The following is a 15,398-nucleotide window of genomic DNA, read 5'->3' on the forward strand; positions in this document are numbered from 1 at the left end:
CTATAAAAGTTACAAAAGAAAATTACAATTTCTATATCCATAAGCATAAGTATGCATAGCTGTAAGCTACTCAACTTGACATTTAAAAAGACAGTGGTGATAAGAAAGCTGTGAAGCTGTAGTTCAACGTGATAGTTGTGATATGAGACTGTCCTTTTCACTTTTTCAGGGTTGTTAAAGTTAGACACTGCTGACAGTATAGTAAGATTTTTACAGGCTTTTCAGTTTTTTAAACTTTGTCTGGCACATGAACACAATGAGCTGGGAACATGACCCACCGGATACCAGGGAGAGGTGAACGACCTCAGTGCCGTTCACCTCTCCACAACAGTGCAACAGAGATACACACAACACACTATTTATAGCAATAATTCTACATTAATCAGTGGTCATATCCTGAAGATTTGTAGAGGGAGCTTGGGGGACATCCAATGTGAAAAAAATAATGGAAACACCTCACAGAAACTGACTTTAACCCAGAAGTAACAACTTCTGTGTACCAAAGATACTGAAACTGAATAATAAATTATACAGATTGAAGGAAATTTCTTTATCTTTTTATAAGCAACACACCCAGTCAAAGTTCATCCCTCCTGGCACACTCAGAGGTTATTGACCTTTTAACAAAACTCTGAACTTGGTGTCATTGTAATTACTGCGACTTAAGTCTGTGAATGAATGAGTGACAGTCAGTTACGGAGGCGTTCTCATAAACTTGTAAGCTCTGAACCCGTCATCATACCTTCACTCCTTAAAAGTCGCCTTAAGGGTAAAGTACACTTGTAGAATTTGCCGCTGTGACCCACCTGCATACACTGTGTTGTGAGGGGGAAACAGATTATTTAAGTAGACCTTGTTGTTTTACAGTTACAACCTACTACTGATCAGATTTTACTGAGACGAGCTCAGCAAGGAGAGAAAGGAATTAAATTTTAATAGCTTAAGTTTTTCTTTTTAAACTTTAGCCTAATAGTGCACATTTCTCAAGAGGAATATCTGCATACCATGGAGGAGGCACTCAACGGCACCATTGATCCAGCTTGTTTACAAGAGCCCCCGCTGGCTATTGATGTGATAAAGCGTAAGTGACCTATTATTACATCTTGATTACTGATAATGTTTCAACTAGGCCAAGTTAATGGCATTAATGGTTCACTCAGCAATTTCCTGTGTGAGTCTCATGTATCATATAATACTGGCTTCTTCTCTGATCGTTTATTTGTGTGTGATTTTTCATATAAAGTGCTTCAAATTGTTTACTGCTAGATGAAATCATCTGAACTCCCCTCTCTCCCTCTCTGTTTTAAATCAGAGCTAGATGTGTTTGGATTTTGCCTGTACGCCATGCTCACCCTCATGTCCTGCATCTCCCTGCTGCTCTACCTGGAGCAGTGCATTTACATTTATAGAAAACTGCCCTATCCCAGGAAAACGACCATCATTTGGATAAATGGTGCAGCACCAGTAAGCGCTTGGACCTGTTTTTCACTCTTTTTGTGTATTTATTTTAAGAGCTCTGGCACAAGACCCTTTGAAACACAACATCAAATCTGACAAAAAGACAAATCATGCTGCGATGAAAGGAGCTGTTAAAAATTAGTCAATGAAAGTCATTAAGATTCATCTGGGGAACTGCATGCATAAAACTCTCTCTTTTTCTGTGAGGTTAACCTCAAGGTTATGACAGTCACTTAGATATTAGAGGAGAGAATATTATAGTCTACAGTTGATGGTTCACTGTCAGCTGACACTGGGCAGACACCTGCAACAGAGACACAGAGGCAGCTGTCGGTGTGATAGAAGTTTCCGAGCAACTACTGAAATGTTGAAGTTGCTGCGCCAAAATGTGCCAATAAAAATCATAAAATCTTTAAAAAGAAAACTCTCAGTAAATTGGCAGCCATGATGATGATAATATGGTAAACAGAATTAAGTTTGTTTAAGTGATGTATTTAATTATTGTAAATTTCAGCATCATATTTAAACTCCAAATTAATTCAGATTAGAGCACTATAATTGTAAGTCAAACAAGTGTTTCTTCCATGTGAAGAAAGGTAGAGATGATCTATTTATGGCATGTACGACAGGTCTGGACCACTTGTAAATTTCGTTCATACTAAAGAGAAAGATCTAAGTATGAGAAAATTGATGAATGCCACAAATAAATCACTCGTACATTCGTCTTCATTCTTGCATGAGGCCCAATCCATCCAGAAATTGTCAGGATATTTCACTCGTCGACTGTGACTAGACATGTTTTTATGTCCTTTATCCTATTTCTCTGTTTCAGGTCATTGCCACCATGTCCTGTTTTGGGATGTGGGTCCCGAGGGCAGTCATGTTCACAGACATGACATCTAACTGGTATGATTTCTTGCATCTGCACCTCAAATCATTACACAAGGCAGTTCCTCCGTTCCTTGAGCTTTTCTCATACAATAGAGGGTTTCTTTCATTGATCTATCTAAAAAGCTGAAATATGATATGTTTTTTTTTAATCCATATTCTAAGATAAATGCTGATGAGATCAATTGTATTACCTGGTCATTATTATTTCTATTGAACTGTCCTCATGTTTGACATATCAGCTTAGTTATAATGGAAATCTATATCTTTTGTTCTTTTATTTTCCCCAATATAGTTTTATATAATTCTATTTAGTTCTTGTTAAGGTAACCAATGACCTACTTCTAGCTACAGACAGAGGTGACTGCTCGATTTTAGTCCTTTTAGACTTAAGTTCCACATTTGACACTGTCAACCACAGTATCCTCCTAAATTGCCTAGAGAACTGGGTGGGCATCAAAGGCCCGGCTCTTACTTTATTACGATCATACCTCCTCAATAGAACTTTTTCTGTCGCTCTGAGTAACTCCACCTCCACAATAGCGCAGTTGAACCATGGGGTCCCTCAAGGCTCAGTTCTTGGGCCCCTTCTGTTCTCCATATACATGCTGCCCCTTGGCCAGCTTATTCAGAATCATGATGTGTAGTATCATTTTTATGCTGATGACACACAGTTATACTTAACATTAACACCCTCGGATCCAACCATGCTAGTCAAACTTAAATCGTGCCTCTCTGACATTAAATCCTGGATGTCCCAGAATTTTCTTAAATTTGATGACGACAAATCTGAGGTCATTCTATTCGGTCTCCCAAATTCTGTCAGCTCTTTTGGAGCGAAGCTTGCCGATCTGTCAAAGAACATTACACAGGCTGCTAGGAATCTGGGGGTAATATTTGACTCCAACCTCTGTTTTGAGATTCAAGTCAAAAATGTTGTCAAGTTGTATTTCTACCAGTTGAAGATCATCTTTAAAATTAGGTAATTTTTATCCTTTGCTGATTTTCAAAAAACTATACATGCTTTTATATATTCTCGACTCGACTACTGCAACGCACTTTATTCAGGTATCAGCTAGGGCTCCCTTCACCCTCTCCAGCTGGTACAAAATGCTGCTGCTCATCTCATTACTGGGACAAAAAGGTATGAGCACATCACCCCTGTGCTTGCCTCCCTATACTGGCTCCCAGTTAGCTTTCGTATTGATTTTTAAATTTTATTATGTACCTTTAAGGCATTAAATGGCCTTGCTCCCAGTTACATATCTGCATTATTGAACTGGTATGTGCCACCTCGACCCTTAAGATCCGCAGCTGGAGCCCTGTTGGTCAATCCCAGGTCACAGCTTGTGACAAAGGGTGATCCGGCTTTTGCTGTCAGAGCCCCCACTCTCTGGAACTCCTTGCCCACTTAACTCTGACACACTAGGTCTCTAGCTTTTAAAACTTGTCTTAAAATTTTTTTCTTTGTGAAAGCTTTTGGAATGTTTGATATGTTTTAATTACTGCTTTTACATCTATTAATTGATGTTATTTTTTATTTTATTTTACTCCTGTGCAGTCTATTGTCCTATTATTACTATTATTGTGGACCTTCTATTGTTACTCTGTACTTCTGCCTCTGTGTTCCTCTTTGCTTATTTTATCTGCCTTGTTGGTTTTATTTTTCTTTTGTAAAGCACTTTGTAACATTGTTAAGAAAAGTGCTATATAAATAAAATTTATTATTATTATTATAACACAACTTACTCTGTAACTACAGAGGACAATGTGAGAACAGTTTGTTTAAAATTTTACTTGCCTCAAAACATGGAAGAACAAACTAAATGAACTACACAGTTTGCAATCAGAAGAGTATATGAACCATATATATGCGTTCTGATTCATACCTCATGTTTTATCTTTAGCTATATTTATATTAGCTATAGCTATATATTTATTTCCTGGGATGAAAGGAGACCGTGCACAGAGCTGTAAAAAGGGTAAGCTCGCACCTTGAGGAGCTGTAATGCCGGACAAAAACAAAGGCCAGGGAGAAGACTTTCAACATTTTAATGACTTCAAAATTTTCAACATGTGTTTACACACAAGTGAGTGACATCTTTGGTGGGTGAATTCTGTCTGCCGATGGCAGGCGGAGCCAAGATGCCATAAATGAGCATCAAGTGATGAAGTTTGCTGGTGAGGTGAATGACAGCTGAGACAGCCTTTAGAGGCAGACAGCATCCATGACAACACACTGTCCCCTGGACCTTTGTTCCAAAGTAAACGAACAAATATACCCCGAGCAATGTATTTTGCCTGTTTGGTGGTAATAAGGTCATTTTGAAATAAAATTACATCAGATTTATTAAGTGCTGCAGAAGTCATCACATCTTCCCTGAAATGTCCAGATTTTTACTCAGTTTTATGGTCATACTGTACCCTGTAATAACATAACAGGTACCTATTAGTTAAATAATAACTAAAGTATTAATTCTCTCTAAATTCTTCCCAAATTTCCAGATTGCTCAGTAGGTCGTACATACTCTGTAATAATAGAATAGGTACCCGGTAGTTAAACAATAACTACAGTCCTGTTTCCTTTAGTGATACACTGCCCTTGACCCCCCATACATACTTACTGTAAGACGTTCAGGATACAGCATCAGCTAAATGCCTTCAGAGTAAACATAATAAAAGCTAAGGCAATTTACAGCCTTGTATTAATTAGCTGGAGATTACTGTGTAGTTTAACTACTGGATGAATCATTACACACACAAGGATCAAAGATCATGCCACATCTCTAAAGAGTGTGGGCTTAACTTTAATAAAATGTAGGACATCTTTATAGGATTCTGCAACCTCCAGTGGTACTGTAAATGATGTGTGCTCTCTGATTCATGTGATTTGTGTACAGTAGATAATGTACTGTACAACATGTAGCAGCTCGGTCAAAATCCATTAACAAGGGCTGTTTTTGGTTTGCCCTCACGTGTCAAGAATAGTTGTGTTTTATGTAATAAATAAAGGAAATTTTAAGTGTGACATTTTGTTTCACTAACCCTAACCCTAACCCCTAACCCTAGTCTAACATTACAAACAGTGACAATGAAGTTCAGTAATCCATGATTTTTGAGAATTGCTACATATCTATTCTCTATAAACAGGCCTACTGTAAGTCACTTGTCTTTCTCTCTGTAGTTATTTTGCAGTCGTGGTGTACAAGATGTTGGTGCTGTTAATCGATGAGTTGGGGGGCAGCAACGTTTTTCTGGAGCGGTTTACTGGTAAAACCTTTAAGATCAGCACAGGACCCTGCTGCTGCTGCTGTGTCTGTTTACCACGCGTGCCCATGTCATGGTATTTTCCCTTTTATACTTGTTTATACAGAACAGTCTCTAATAAGCTCTAGAGATTTTCTTTACTGCCAATACATTGAGATATCTAATGTAGTGAAATAACACTATTGCTTATATTCTTTATACACTCTTTCCATGCTGTTTTGGCACATCATGGTTGTTTCTAATGTGGATCTTTTTTGGATTGAATCATTCAGGAAAATGTTATTCTTGCTGAAGTTTGGTGCCCTTCAGTATGCAATCCTAAAGACAGTGCTCTCTATCCTCGCCATAATACTGTGGACAAATGGCAACTTTGATCTCGCTGATGTAAGTTTTTGGAAAGCTCGTCTACACATTGAATTGTACTGAAAAAGAACTGAGAATGGCCTGAAATGTAAATATTTCTTTGCTCCTTTTTCAGCTAGATATCACTGGTGCAGCCATATGGATAAACCCATTCATTGGCATCCTCACTATCATCTCTCTTTGGCCTGTTGCCATCATTTTCATGAACACAAACAGCTCTCTACGCAGCATCAATATTGTACCCAAGTATGCCATGTACCAAGTGAGTCCACACAACCAATTCATTATGTATACTATTAAAGGTGCAATAAATGACAATGAGCCCCACTGGTTGTCAGTAAACAATCATTTACTATGTAAAGATAATAGTGGAGTAATGGCAACCTGAGCAGTGAATGAAGTCACACTCCCTCTGTGTGTGTTGTTATCCAAGCTTCTCTGTTCTTTGTTTTGGTAACTGCACCAGCTGTGCATGCATGTTAGAGCATGTGAGTCCCTCCATGTCCTCCACGTGCATTTCCACGATGGCGGCCGCATCACAAACTTTCTCAAATTACAGCTAAACAGCTAAAATACATTTCTTTAAACATTTGAGGCAAAAAAAATAGGCAATATTGTAGTGTGACATCTAGTGGCTGAATGTTGTTTACTGCAACTTTAATGCTCTGTCAGTTACAATCTGAAAAAGATATCTGTGTACTTGTATTACTAACTAAAAAAAAACACAAAAGAAACATTAACATTAAAAACAGCAACATAAGCTGCTTTGTCATGCATTTTTAAATCAATACGTTGCTTGAACATACATTTTGTCTCATAGATGTAAACAAAGGAAACTAAAACTAAGAGGGTTACCTTTCTTCTTGATTGCTTTATGGCTGAAAATGATAAGAACTCTGCGGCACTATTCATCTTACTTTGTTACTTTTTGCACGCTTTTTTCAAGTTCTTACAGTTTTCAAAATACCAAAGTCTCCTAACAAATATTGATATTTAGAGATGCTACTCAATACGCCTGTATACATAAGCATGTAACTGATCAAGTAATGGTTTTCTCCTCAGCTAATACTTGTATTGAGTCAGTTACAGACTTCAATAATTAACATCCTGGCCTTGGATGGAACCATCGCCTGTGCACCTCCCTTCTCCTCCCAGGCTCGTGGATCCAGTAAGAAACACCTCTGAACATCTATCTGCATCTTCTGTTGATGTGTGTGACGTGAAATAATCCATCTGCAACCCTGATTTTCCTCTCTTTCTCTGCCCTGCAGTGCTAAGTCAGCAGATGATGATCATGGAGATGTTCATCATCACTCTGATCACTCGGTTTTTGTACCGTCGTACATATGACACACTTCCTTCTGAGGCACATGACAACAACCAGAACGCCAAGGTTGCCTTGCAGGCTTCTCTTGTGGAGCACGATGTCTAAAAAAAGAAGAAAGAATGGGAAAGAGTGGAAGTAAATGCTGCTCTTTATATGATGCATCAGATCATCAAATTGTCAAACTTGTTGGAGAGTCTGATAAACTATCACTATCTGTACGGTATCTGTATCAGTACTATCTGCATGGCTAGATGCCAGTAGGGATGAGTGAGAATATTTTTTCATTTGAGTGAACTGACTTTTAAAGTTTTACCTTAAACAAGAATAATTAAAGACATTTGGGGATACAGTGCTTCTTTTCAGCCTGTAACTAGGATCTGAGTGAGATGAATAGAGCCTTCTTACAAAATACAGAGGTGTAACAGCATACTGATGTATGACACAGAGATATACGACATAGAGAGGTTGAAAGGTTGAAAAATGTGGAAAAAGTGGTCATTTGTACTGGTATTATGCAGGTTTGTGAATATTTGTGTTATGGTTCTGTCCTAGTCTGGCACAGTAACGGTGACCTTGGCTGAGGTGTTTAACATGTTGATGTGAGGCCAACAATTACATTTGATGTATTTTGTAGTGAAGTGAGCAGTAAACACTGACACAGTATTCAGTTGGTTATTTATTAATGTATACATTACAGTGCCCAGGTTGCATGTATTAACCTATACTAAGGATCCACCAAAACATGAAAACATTTGTTAAAAAAGGATTTTTTTGTTCACTGAGCAGCATGTACAGATAAGTGTTTGTAAAAGTTTTATGAAGCCAACTTAAATCTGTTATATTTCTATATGTCTGTTATATTTGTTTGTCTTCTATAACTGTGTACAAGTTAAATGTCTGTCTCTTAACACAACCTAGAAGAACAGACAGATTTATTCAAAGCTTGCTGACACACTTACACAGACTTGTGCTCAGTGAATGTGGATGAGACAGCAGCTTTATTTTCAGACTCAGTACATTTTGCAGCCATCTATGGCCAAACTGTGCCACATGTTGTTTTTTAAGTGACCACAAGAGGCCCTGCTTGTTCCACCTGAAAACCTCATTTATTAATCTGATAATAAAGAACAACCAGTCTCCTCTCCTTGACTCACATGACTAATTTATAAAAGAAAAAACCCACGAACTTTCATACACATCAATGGGACTTTACAGATGTTATAGGAAATAAGAGTTATATTGGCAATTGTTGGTCAGGCCAAAAGTAAAATTTTAATGCTCATTATTTGTTTGAAGTTCAACCTGAACATGCTGCATCTTGAAGATTCACAAACGTTAGAGGTTTTGGGTTAAACTTTTACAAGTCCTTATTTTGAACAGAGTAATTCAATTTAAGTCATTTATTAATGCCAAGCAAGTAGAATATGATTATGAACATCTACTAACAATATGCACATGATTCACACTTAACTAAATACAGACTAACTTCTCAAGTAATGTGTATATGGTATATTTGTATAAACTGGAAATTAAGATTCCCAGTCATGTTTTGTCAAGCACCTGAAAGAGTGTGAAAATAAATAATGGCTTGAGCACTGTGTAGATTAGAGGATTGCATTTGACGTTAGAGTAACAAGAGTTATATTTTCCAAAAATCATATGTCAATGCTAGAACTCTAAGAAACACTCAAATTAACATTTAGACATAATAATATTGACAATATCAAACAATAAGAGATATCATATTAACACAGCCATACTCCATACAGTTTCTTTTTTTTTTCCAGACACCACAGGCTGCATCTTTCCTCTTAAATGAAATCTTTTCATTCATCTACAATTATGTAATCATTCTCAATGGTTTGATTGTCTTCAGGTCTGATGGTGACTCTGTTAAGATGTTCAAAGGGTCACGCCCTCCCACAAGATTGATCATTTTTAATTTGTTTTAATGAAGAAACATCAACATTTCCGCATCATAGGAAGCATTACATTTGTTTTTCATATGTTCTCTAAAAGATGTTAATACTATGCCTTTTAAATTCATATGCAGCATAGTGAATAAATTTAATGAGGAAAACACAAACAGACATATAGGTCAATATGCTAATTATCTCCAAAACTTGATTGCACTTAGCTATGTATAGAACAGCAATCTTTAACTTTTTTTACAGACTAGAGGGACTGACTGTAGGCTGCTGGGACACAGTAGACATGAAGAGGACCAGTTTATTTAGAGTCAAAGCAAATCTGTCCCATTAACAGATTATTAGGCTGCATATAGAGGTGCATTGCATTAATCTGGATCAGATGTTTATATAAAGCCAGATCACTCGGAATTCAAATTTTGGCCTTGTTAATGGAGTATTTGTCTTTGCTGTTTATGTAAACAGAGTCATCAGACAGAGAGGAAGAGAAAGCTGTGTTCAGGGTGGGTTGATCACAGCCCCTGGCTCTGCATTGCTGACGAAAGCTGCTTAGCTCCTCAGTTGCTATGGCAACCAGGGAGAGCAGCCAGACAAAAACGAGGCAAAGGGGAGGGGCTTTCAAGGGAGAAATAGAGGAGAAAGGGCTGAATGGGAAAGATAGACAGAGGGAGGGATACAGACAGCCGATAAAGAAACGCACTGAGAGCAACAGAGGTAAAGCAAGACTACAGAGGGAGATAAAGATAAGGTCTGGATATAAATGCTCCATCCACTGGCTGGGGAATAATAACTGCAGCAAGTGACGGGAGGATACAGAGAACGTGGGAAACGGAGAGAAGATGGATGTACAAACGGAGAACATGGACCCCCCGCCTTGTGAATCCCAGCCAAGTGGAAAAATCAGAAAAGGATTCAAGCTGTTTGGCAAACGCAAGCCAGGTAACATCTTTTCTATTCGAAGCAAAGGGGATGGAAACAACAAGTCACCTGTTAACAGGAGCAAAAACCTTGATGGATTATCAGAGACTGCTGCACCAGATTCGGAGCAGGAGCTGGACAAGGAAAAGGGACAGGAGGTGAGTCACGGAGATAGTGAGCAGGCAGAGGAGGAGCCGCTTGGTGAAGATGGCGTTCTAGCTGCCGCCCCTGCTCGCACCTCCATTTCTTCAGCATGCTCAGCCAAGTCCCTCAGCTTCCTTTCGTTACTGAGGGGTGGCCGGAGAGGAGGGGGGGACCGCCGAGTCCACACTGTGTCCCAACCAGTGGGTCGGCAACGTCGTGGACTGAAGGGTCTCTTTGGCAATGTTAAGTTCCGCTCAAAAGATAAGGAGGACAAGGAGGAAGCCCCTCCAAGCCCACTTCTCATGTCATCCCGAGCCAACAGCGTGGAAATCATCAAAGAGGACCTCACCCTCACCCCCAAATCCCAGCCTCGCTCTCTAGACAGCCCTGAGACAGAGAGCTGTGCCAAGAGCTTAACATCACAGGACAGCTCAGCCACATCCCCATCAAAGACGATAACTCCCCAGAAGACGGCAGGCAATGTGAGTAGAACTAATGAGCATGCGCCGCCTTTACTCACCCCTGAACCACCCTTGATACCTGGTGAGAAGAGCCTGAGCTCCTTGCTGGCAGACATCTCCTCTCTCCTGACCTTTGACTCAATCTCAGGGGGTGGAGACATCATGGCTGATGTGGAGGCAGAGTGGGGCAAAGCCAGCAGCGCCATCGGTAGTGTGGTGACTGAAGTCACGCCATCATCCACATCTCTCTTCTCCAAACCCACCGTCTCATCTCCAGTGACTTATGCCTCTGTCAGCACTTCATCTGTGGCAAAACCCACTCCTGTAGCTTTCCCCACAACAGCCCCAACCTCTCTCACAAAGATAACTTCAACCTCTTCTCCCATTGCCAAGCCGAGCACTATCATCACTACTTTGACCAAATCTTCCACTTTGACTACTCCCTCAGTCAAATCAAGCTCAGACTCTACTCCAGCTTCTGGACCTTCTACCAGCATTACAATAAAATCAACTCCTACAGCCACAGCAACAACAAAACCTTTAACTACTCCTGTAACGTTAACAAGTCTTTCAGCTCCAATAATGTCTTCTCCTTCTACAAGTCAATCCACACCAAGCTCCACTTCTGCTACTACAACAGCTCCTCCGAACACCCCGGCCACAGTGGTCAAGGCTCCCTCAATTAGTCCAACTCTTACCTCTACAGCTAGCAAACTGGCTTCACAGATTGCAGCTCCTCCTCAAACTATTGCTTCAGTAAGTAAACCTAGCCCTGAAGCTACCCGTCTTCTTGCTTCAGCTAAACCTCCACCAGTAACCCATAGCCCTCCCACCCCTGTTTCTTTTACCCAACCTCCACCTGCTAAATTGGATTCAGGTAGCAGTTTGAAACTGCAAACCTCCTCTTCCAGCAAACCTCTCCAAAGTTCAGCTGCAGGAGAGGTTAAAGCCCCAGTGACAGTATCACCAGCTCTTACTGTTACAACCAAACCCTCCTCTCCTGCACCAGTTTTCTCCACCACGATGACAAAGGTTACCCCATCAACTCCAACCCCAGGCTCGATATCTACGACCCTTTCCAAACCTACATCTATGGACTTAAATAAGACCCTTCCCCCCGTTGCAGTTGTTCCAGATCTTTGTCCCCCCCCTACCCAGACTGCCATAACTTCAACTAAGACCAAACCCAGCCCTGCGTCTGTCCCAACTCCATTTTCAACTTTAGATAAGATTCCTCCCATGACTAAACCTACTCCTGCATCAGTCTCCCTAGAGAAGATGCCCCCTGCTCCCATGCCAACTCCAGCCCCTACCACTCATGCTGTTGTTTCTACAGCACCCCCAACACCCCCAGCTCCAGGTCAGATCCCAGTCTCTCAAACTAAAGCCCCTCCTGCTCCTGCTCAAATCCCAATTTCTGTTTCTAAGGAACCTCCTGTTCCTGCTCAAATACCAATTTCTGTTTCTAAGGAACCTCCTGTTCCTGCTCAAATGCAAGTTTCTCAAACTAAAGCCCCTCCTGCCCTTCCTCAAATCCCAGTTTCTTTGTCTAAAGACCCTCCTGCCCCTGCCCGTATCCCGGTTTCTGTATCTACCAACCCTCCAGCCCCTGCTCGTATCCCAGTTTCTGTATCCACACACCCTCCTGCCCCTGCTTGTATCCCAGTTTCTGTATCCACAGATCCTCCTGCCCCTGCTCCTATCCCAATTTCTGTATCTACAGACCCTCCTGCCCCTGCTTATATCCCAGGTTCAGTATCTAAAGACCCTCCTGCCCCTGTTCATATCCCAGATTCTGTATCTAAAGACCCTCCTGCCCCTGTTCGTATCCCAGGTCCTGTATCTAAAGACCCTCCTGCCCCTGTTCATATCCCAGGTCCTGTATCTAAAGACCCTCCTGCCCCTGTTCGTATCCCAGATTCTGTATCTAAAGACCCTCCCGCCCCTGTTCATATCCCAGGTCCTGTATCTAAAGACCCTCCTGCCCCTGCTTGTATCCCCATTTCTGTATCCACGGATCCTCCTGCCCCTGCTCGTATCCCAGTTTCTGTCTCTAAAGACCCTCCTGCCCCAGCTCGTTTCCCAGTTTCTGTGTCTACAGACCCTCCTGCCCCTGTTCGTACCCCAGTTTCTGTGTCTGCAGACCCTCCTGCCCCTGCTCGTATCTCAGTTTCTGTGTCTGCAGACCCTCCTGCCCCTGCTCGTATCCCAGTTTCTGTGTCTAAAGACCCTCCTGCCCCTGCTCGTATACCAGTTTCTGTGTCTACAGACCCTCCTGCCCCTGCTCGTATCCCAGTTTCTGTGTCTACAGACCCTCCTGCCCCTGCTCGTATCCCAGTTCCTGTATCTAAAGACCCTCCTGCCCCTGCTTGTATCCCAGTTTCTGTATCAAAAGACTCTCCTGCTCCTGTTCAGATCCCTGTTTCTCAATCTAAAGCCCCCCCTGCCCCTTGCCCTGTCACTTCTCCTCCTTCTATCCCTGCAACTTTGCCAAGTGAAGCCCCAGCCTCTGCTAAGATGAGAGGAAGTGGACAGGCATCAGTGGATGGGCAATTGGCCTTTCTGAGTAGCACAGATGCGCAGAGGGCCCAGACAGTGCCCTCCAAAACGGAGGAACTGCAAAATGAGTCACGAACAAGCCTCCAGGGCCCCTCCAGCGAAAGGAGGACACCACCAGTAAAGGCATCAGGACTTAGCAAAATACCTGTAGTTGGAGGAGGCAGAGGAGGAAAGCTACCTGTCCGGGAAAGCCGACATGTTGATGATGAAGCAAGCAGGGACCCACCTCCTCCTGTGCTAGAAGAAGAGAGGCCCCATTTCAACTCACATGATGCAGGGAGCAAAGATAAAATCAGTCATGTTGAGGCTAATGTGCCCACCTCAAAACACACCCAGGAGGAGAGTCAGCCGCCTCACCAGCCGAAAGTCCTCACCAGTTTACCGCGTGACTCAAAGATTCCTGTGAAGCATGGCGCACAGTCTCACACTGCCTCTCACATCCCTCAAGCTAAAGAACCCCCTCGCACCAAGATACCCGTGTCCAAGGTTCCTGTCCGCAGGGTTGGTAATAAACCAGCTGCTGGTGGCAGCACCCAGATAAGAAAATAAAGCAATGGACTGAATCAATCAACAATTCAGATTATGGCTTTGACTGCAACTTTTTTCAACTACAATACAACTACATGACCATCGTTTTTTAATTCATACTTCTATACTGTAATTCTTGGCTCGTCTCTCTGTCATCTCTCGGCTTCACTACACCATAAATGACAGTAACAGAGACAAGGAGGCTGACAGCACTCAAGCACAAAACATCTCCACAGGGAGCCAAAGCAACAAGCTTGGCTCTTTGGTGCTGAGCCAACTGGACAATGGACATGCACTCAGGAAAGGTTCGGGGTCACACCTGAACACACAGCAGCATCGGTAACTAAGGATAAGCAAGATAAAAGGTCTTCTGGGAACACAGTCATACACACAACATGGGCGAGTGCCTTTTTAAGGGTGCTTTTCCTACAGACTCAGAATTTATTCAGTGTTTTCTACAGTACTTTTAACTTTTGTTACTCCCACTTTTTGTAGGAACCGTCAAAACTTCTTGTCTTTCTTTCCAGCAAGTCTCTTTGATAATAACTAGTCCCTTTACCTTTTGTTTATGTCAGCAGAAGAACGGCAGGAGCTCTATAAATAAATGCAACAACCAAATTTACATTCCACACCTATCTCTGGATGTATGTAGCAGAAAACGTGCCATTAATTTTTGCACAAGATTGTTGAACTGTACAGCGCCTGTGTGTCCGCCTGCTCGTATGTAACATGATCAGATCTCACTGTGAACTACTGTAGGGGAGAGACTGTGGTTTCGAAGGAGGAATGGAAATAACTCCTTCCCATGAAATGGACAGTGGGCAGTAGCCATTATCAATGGCCCTGCGGATGTTTGAGTAAGACAGAGAGGATGCTGAGATGAGATCTCCAGCTCGTACACCGGCACTTCCTTAACCTTATCCCACTTATACTCAGATGAGAACACTATCTCTGTGTATAGCCTCATCTATATTGTTCTGTTTCCTATTTAATCAATAAAATCATATGAACACTTAGCAAGATGAGATCTGTTTTAGTGTTGGACTATATCCTGTTTTCCATATTTGTGTTAATGCAACCAATTTAAAGCTGTTTACATACAGATAAGAAGTATGAGCACACATAAGAGGATTTACTGGTCCTACAATAAGTAGGAATATATAATCTTAGTTAATTTTATGTGGAGTGGAATGAAATTGCGTAATACTGTCATCTAGTAAAGGTTAAGAAACTGACATTTCCCCACAGTGGCTTACCATCTTACTACAGCCTGGGCTCAATGTGTCCTCATAGGAGCATCATTCCAACATCATCCACATTACAAGCTCACTGACCTGAATAGGGAGCACATGAATGTCAACCAATCAGCTGCAAGGGAAAACGCTTAACATGCATACCTTATTATCAGGAAAAGGGGTTTGGGAATGTGTGTCATTGCTATTCTTAGTGTGAAACGCACCAGATGCATCTGATGAATAATTCCCCTCAGACTGAGTGGATCGTTTGATGTGGACATTTAGTTTGTGTTCAGTTTGATATCACTGCAGAAAATCAGTG

General features: G+C 41.5%; 2 protein-coding genes across 2 annotated transcripts; both read left to right on the top strand.

The window, feature by feature from the left end:
* Positions 1-694: 694 nt before the first annotated feature.
* On the top strand, positions 695-8,127 carry LOC137195549 (organic solute transporter subunit alpha-like). Its single transcript, XM_067608008.1, has 8 exons — positions 695-1,081; positions 1,313-1,464; positions 2,291-2,364; positions 5,531-5,689; positions 5,886-5,997; positions 6,092-6,238; positions 7,039-7,144; positions 7,248-8,127. The coding sequence occupies exons 1-8, from the start codon at positions 1,006-1,008 to the stop codon at positions 7,406-7,408; spliced, it is 987 nt and encodes a 328-aa protein (XP_067464109.1). The 5' UTR covers positions 695-1,005; the 3' UTR covers positions 7,409-8,127.
* Positions 8,128-9,835: 1,708 nt separating this feature from the next.
* On the top strand, positions 9,836-14,857 carry si:ch211-244c8.4 (calphotin). Its single transcript, XM_067608003.1, has one exon. It carries the CDS (start codon positions 10,071-10,073, stop codon positions 13,860-13,862), a length of 3,792 nt encoding a protein of 1,263 aa, XP_067464104.1. The 5' UTR covers positions 9,836-10,070; the 3' UTR covers positions 13,863-14,857.
* The last annotated feature ends 541 nt before the right edge of the window (positions 14,858-15,398 follow it).

The sequence above is a fragment of the Thunnus thynnus genome, chromosome 13 (genome assembly GCF_963924715.1).
Source record: "Thunnus thynnus chromosome 13, fThuThy2.1, whole genome shotgun sequence".
In the NCBI taxonomy this organism is placed as follows: Eukaryota; Metazoa; Chordata; class Actinopteri; order Scombriformes; family Scombridae; genus Thunnus; species Thunnus thynnus.

What these genes read in the sequence shown, in the direction of transcription:
- LOC137195549 (XM_067608008.1), top strand. Translation starts at nt 1,006, where the DNA reads ATGGAGGAGGCACTCAACGGCACCATTGATCCAGCTTGTTTACAAGAG. An exon ending in CCACGCGTGCCCATGTCATG is followed by an intron (nt 5,690 to 5,885) that starts GTATTTTCCCTT and finishes TGAATCATTCAG; the next exon opens with GAAAATGTTATTCTTGCTGA. An exon ending in CCAAGTATGCCATGTACCAA is followed by an intron (nt 6,239 to 7,038) that starts GTGAGTCCACAC and finishes TTTTCTCCTCAG; the next exon opens with CTAATACTTGTATTGAGTCA.
- si:ch211-244c8.4 (XM_067608003.1), top strand. Translation starts at nt 10,071, where the DNA reads ATGGATGTACAAACGGAGAACATGGACCCCCCGCCTTGTGAATCCCAG.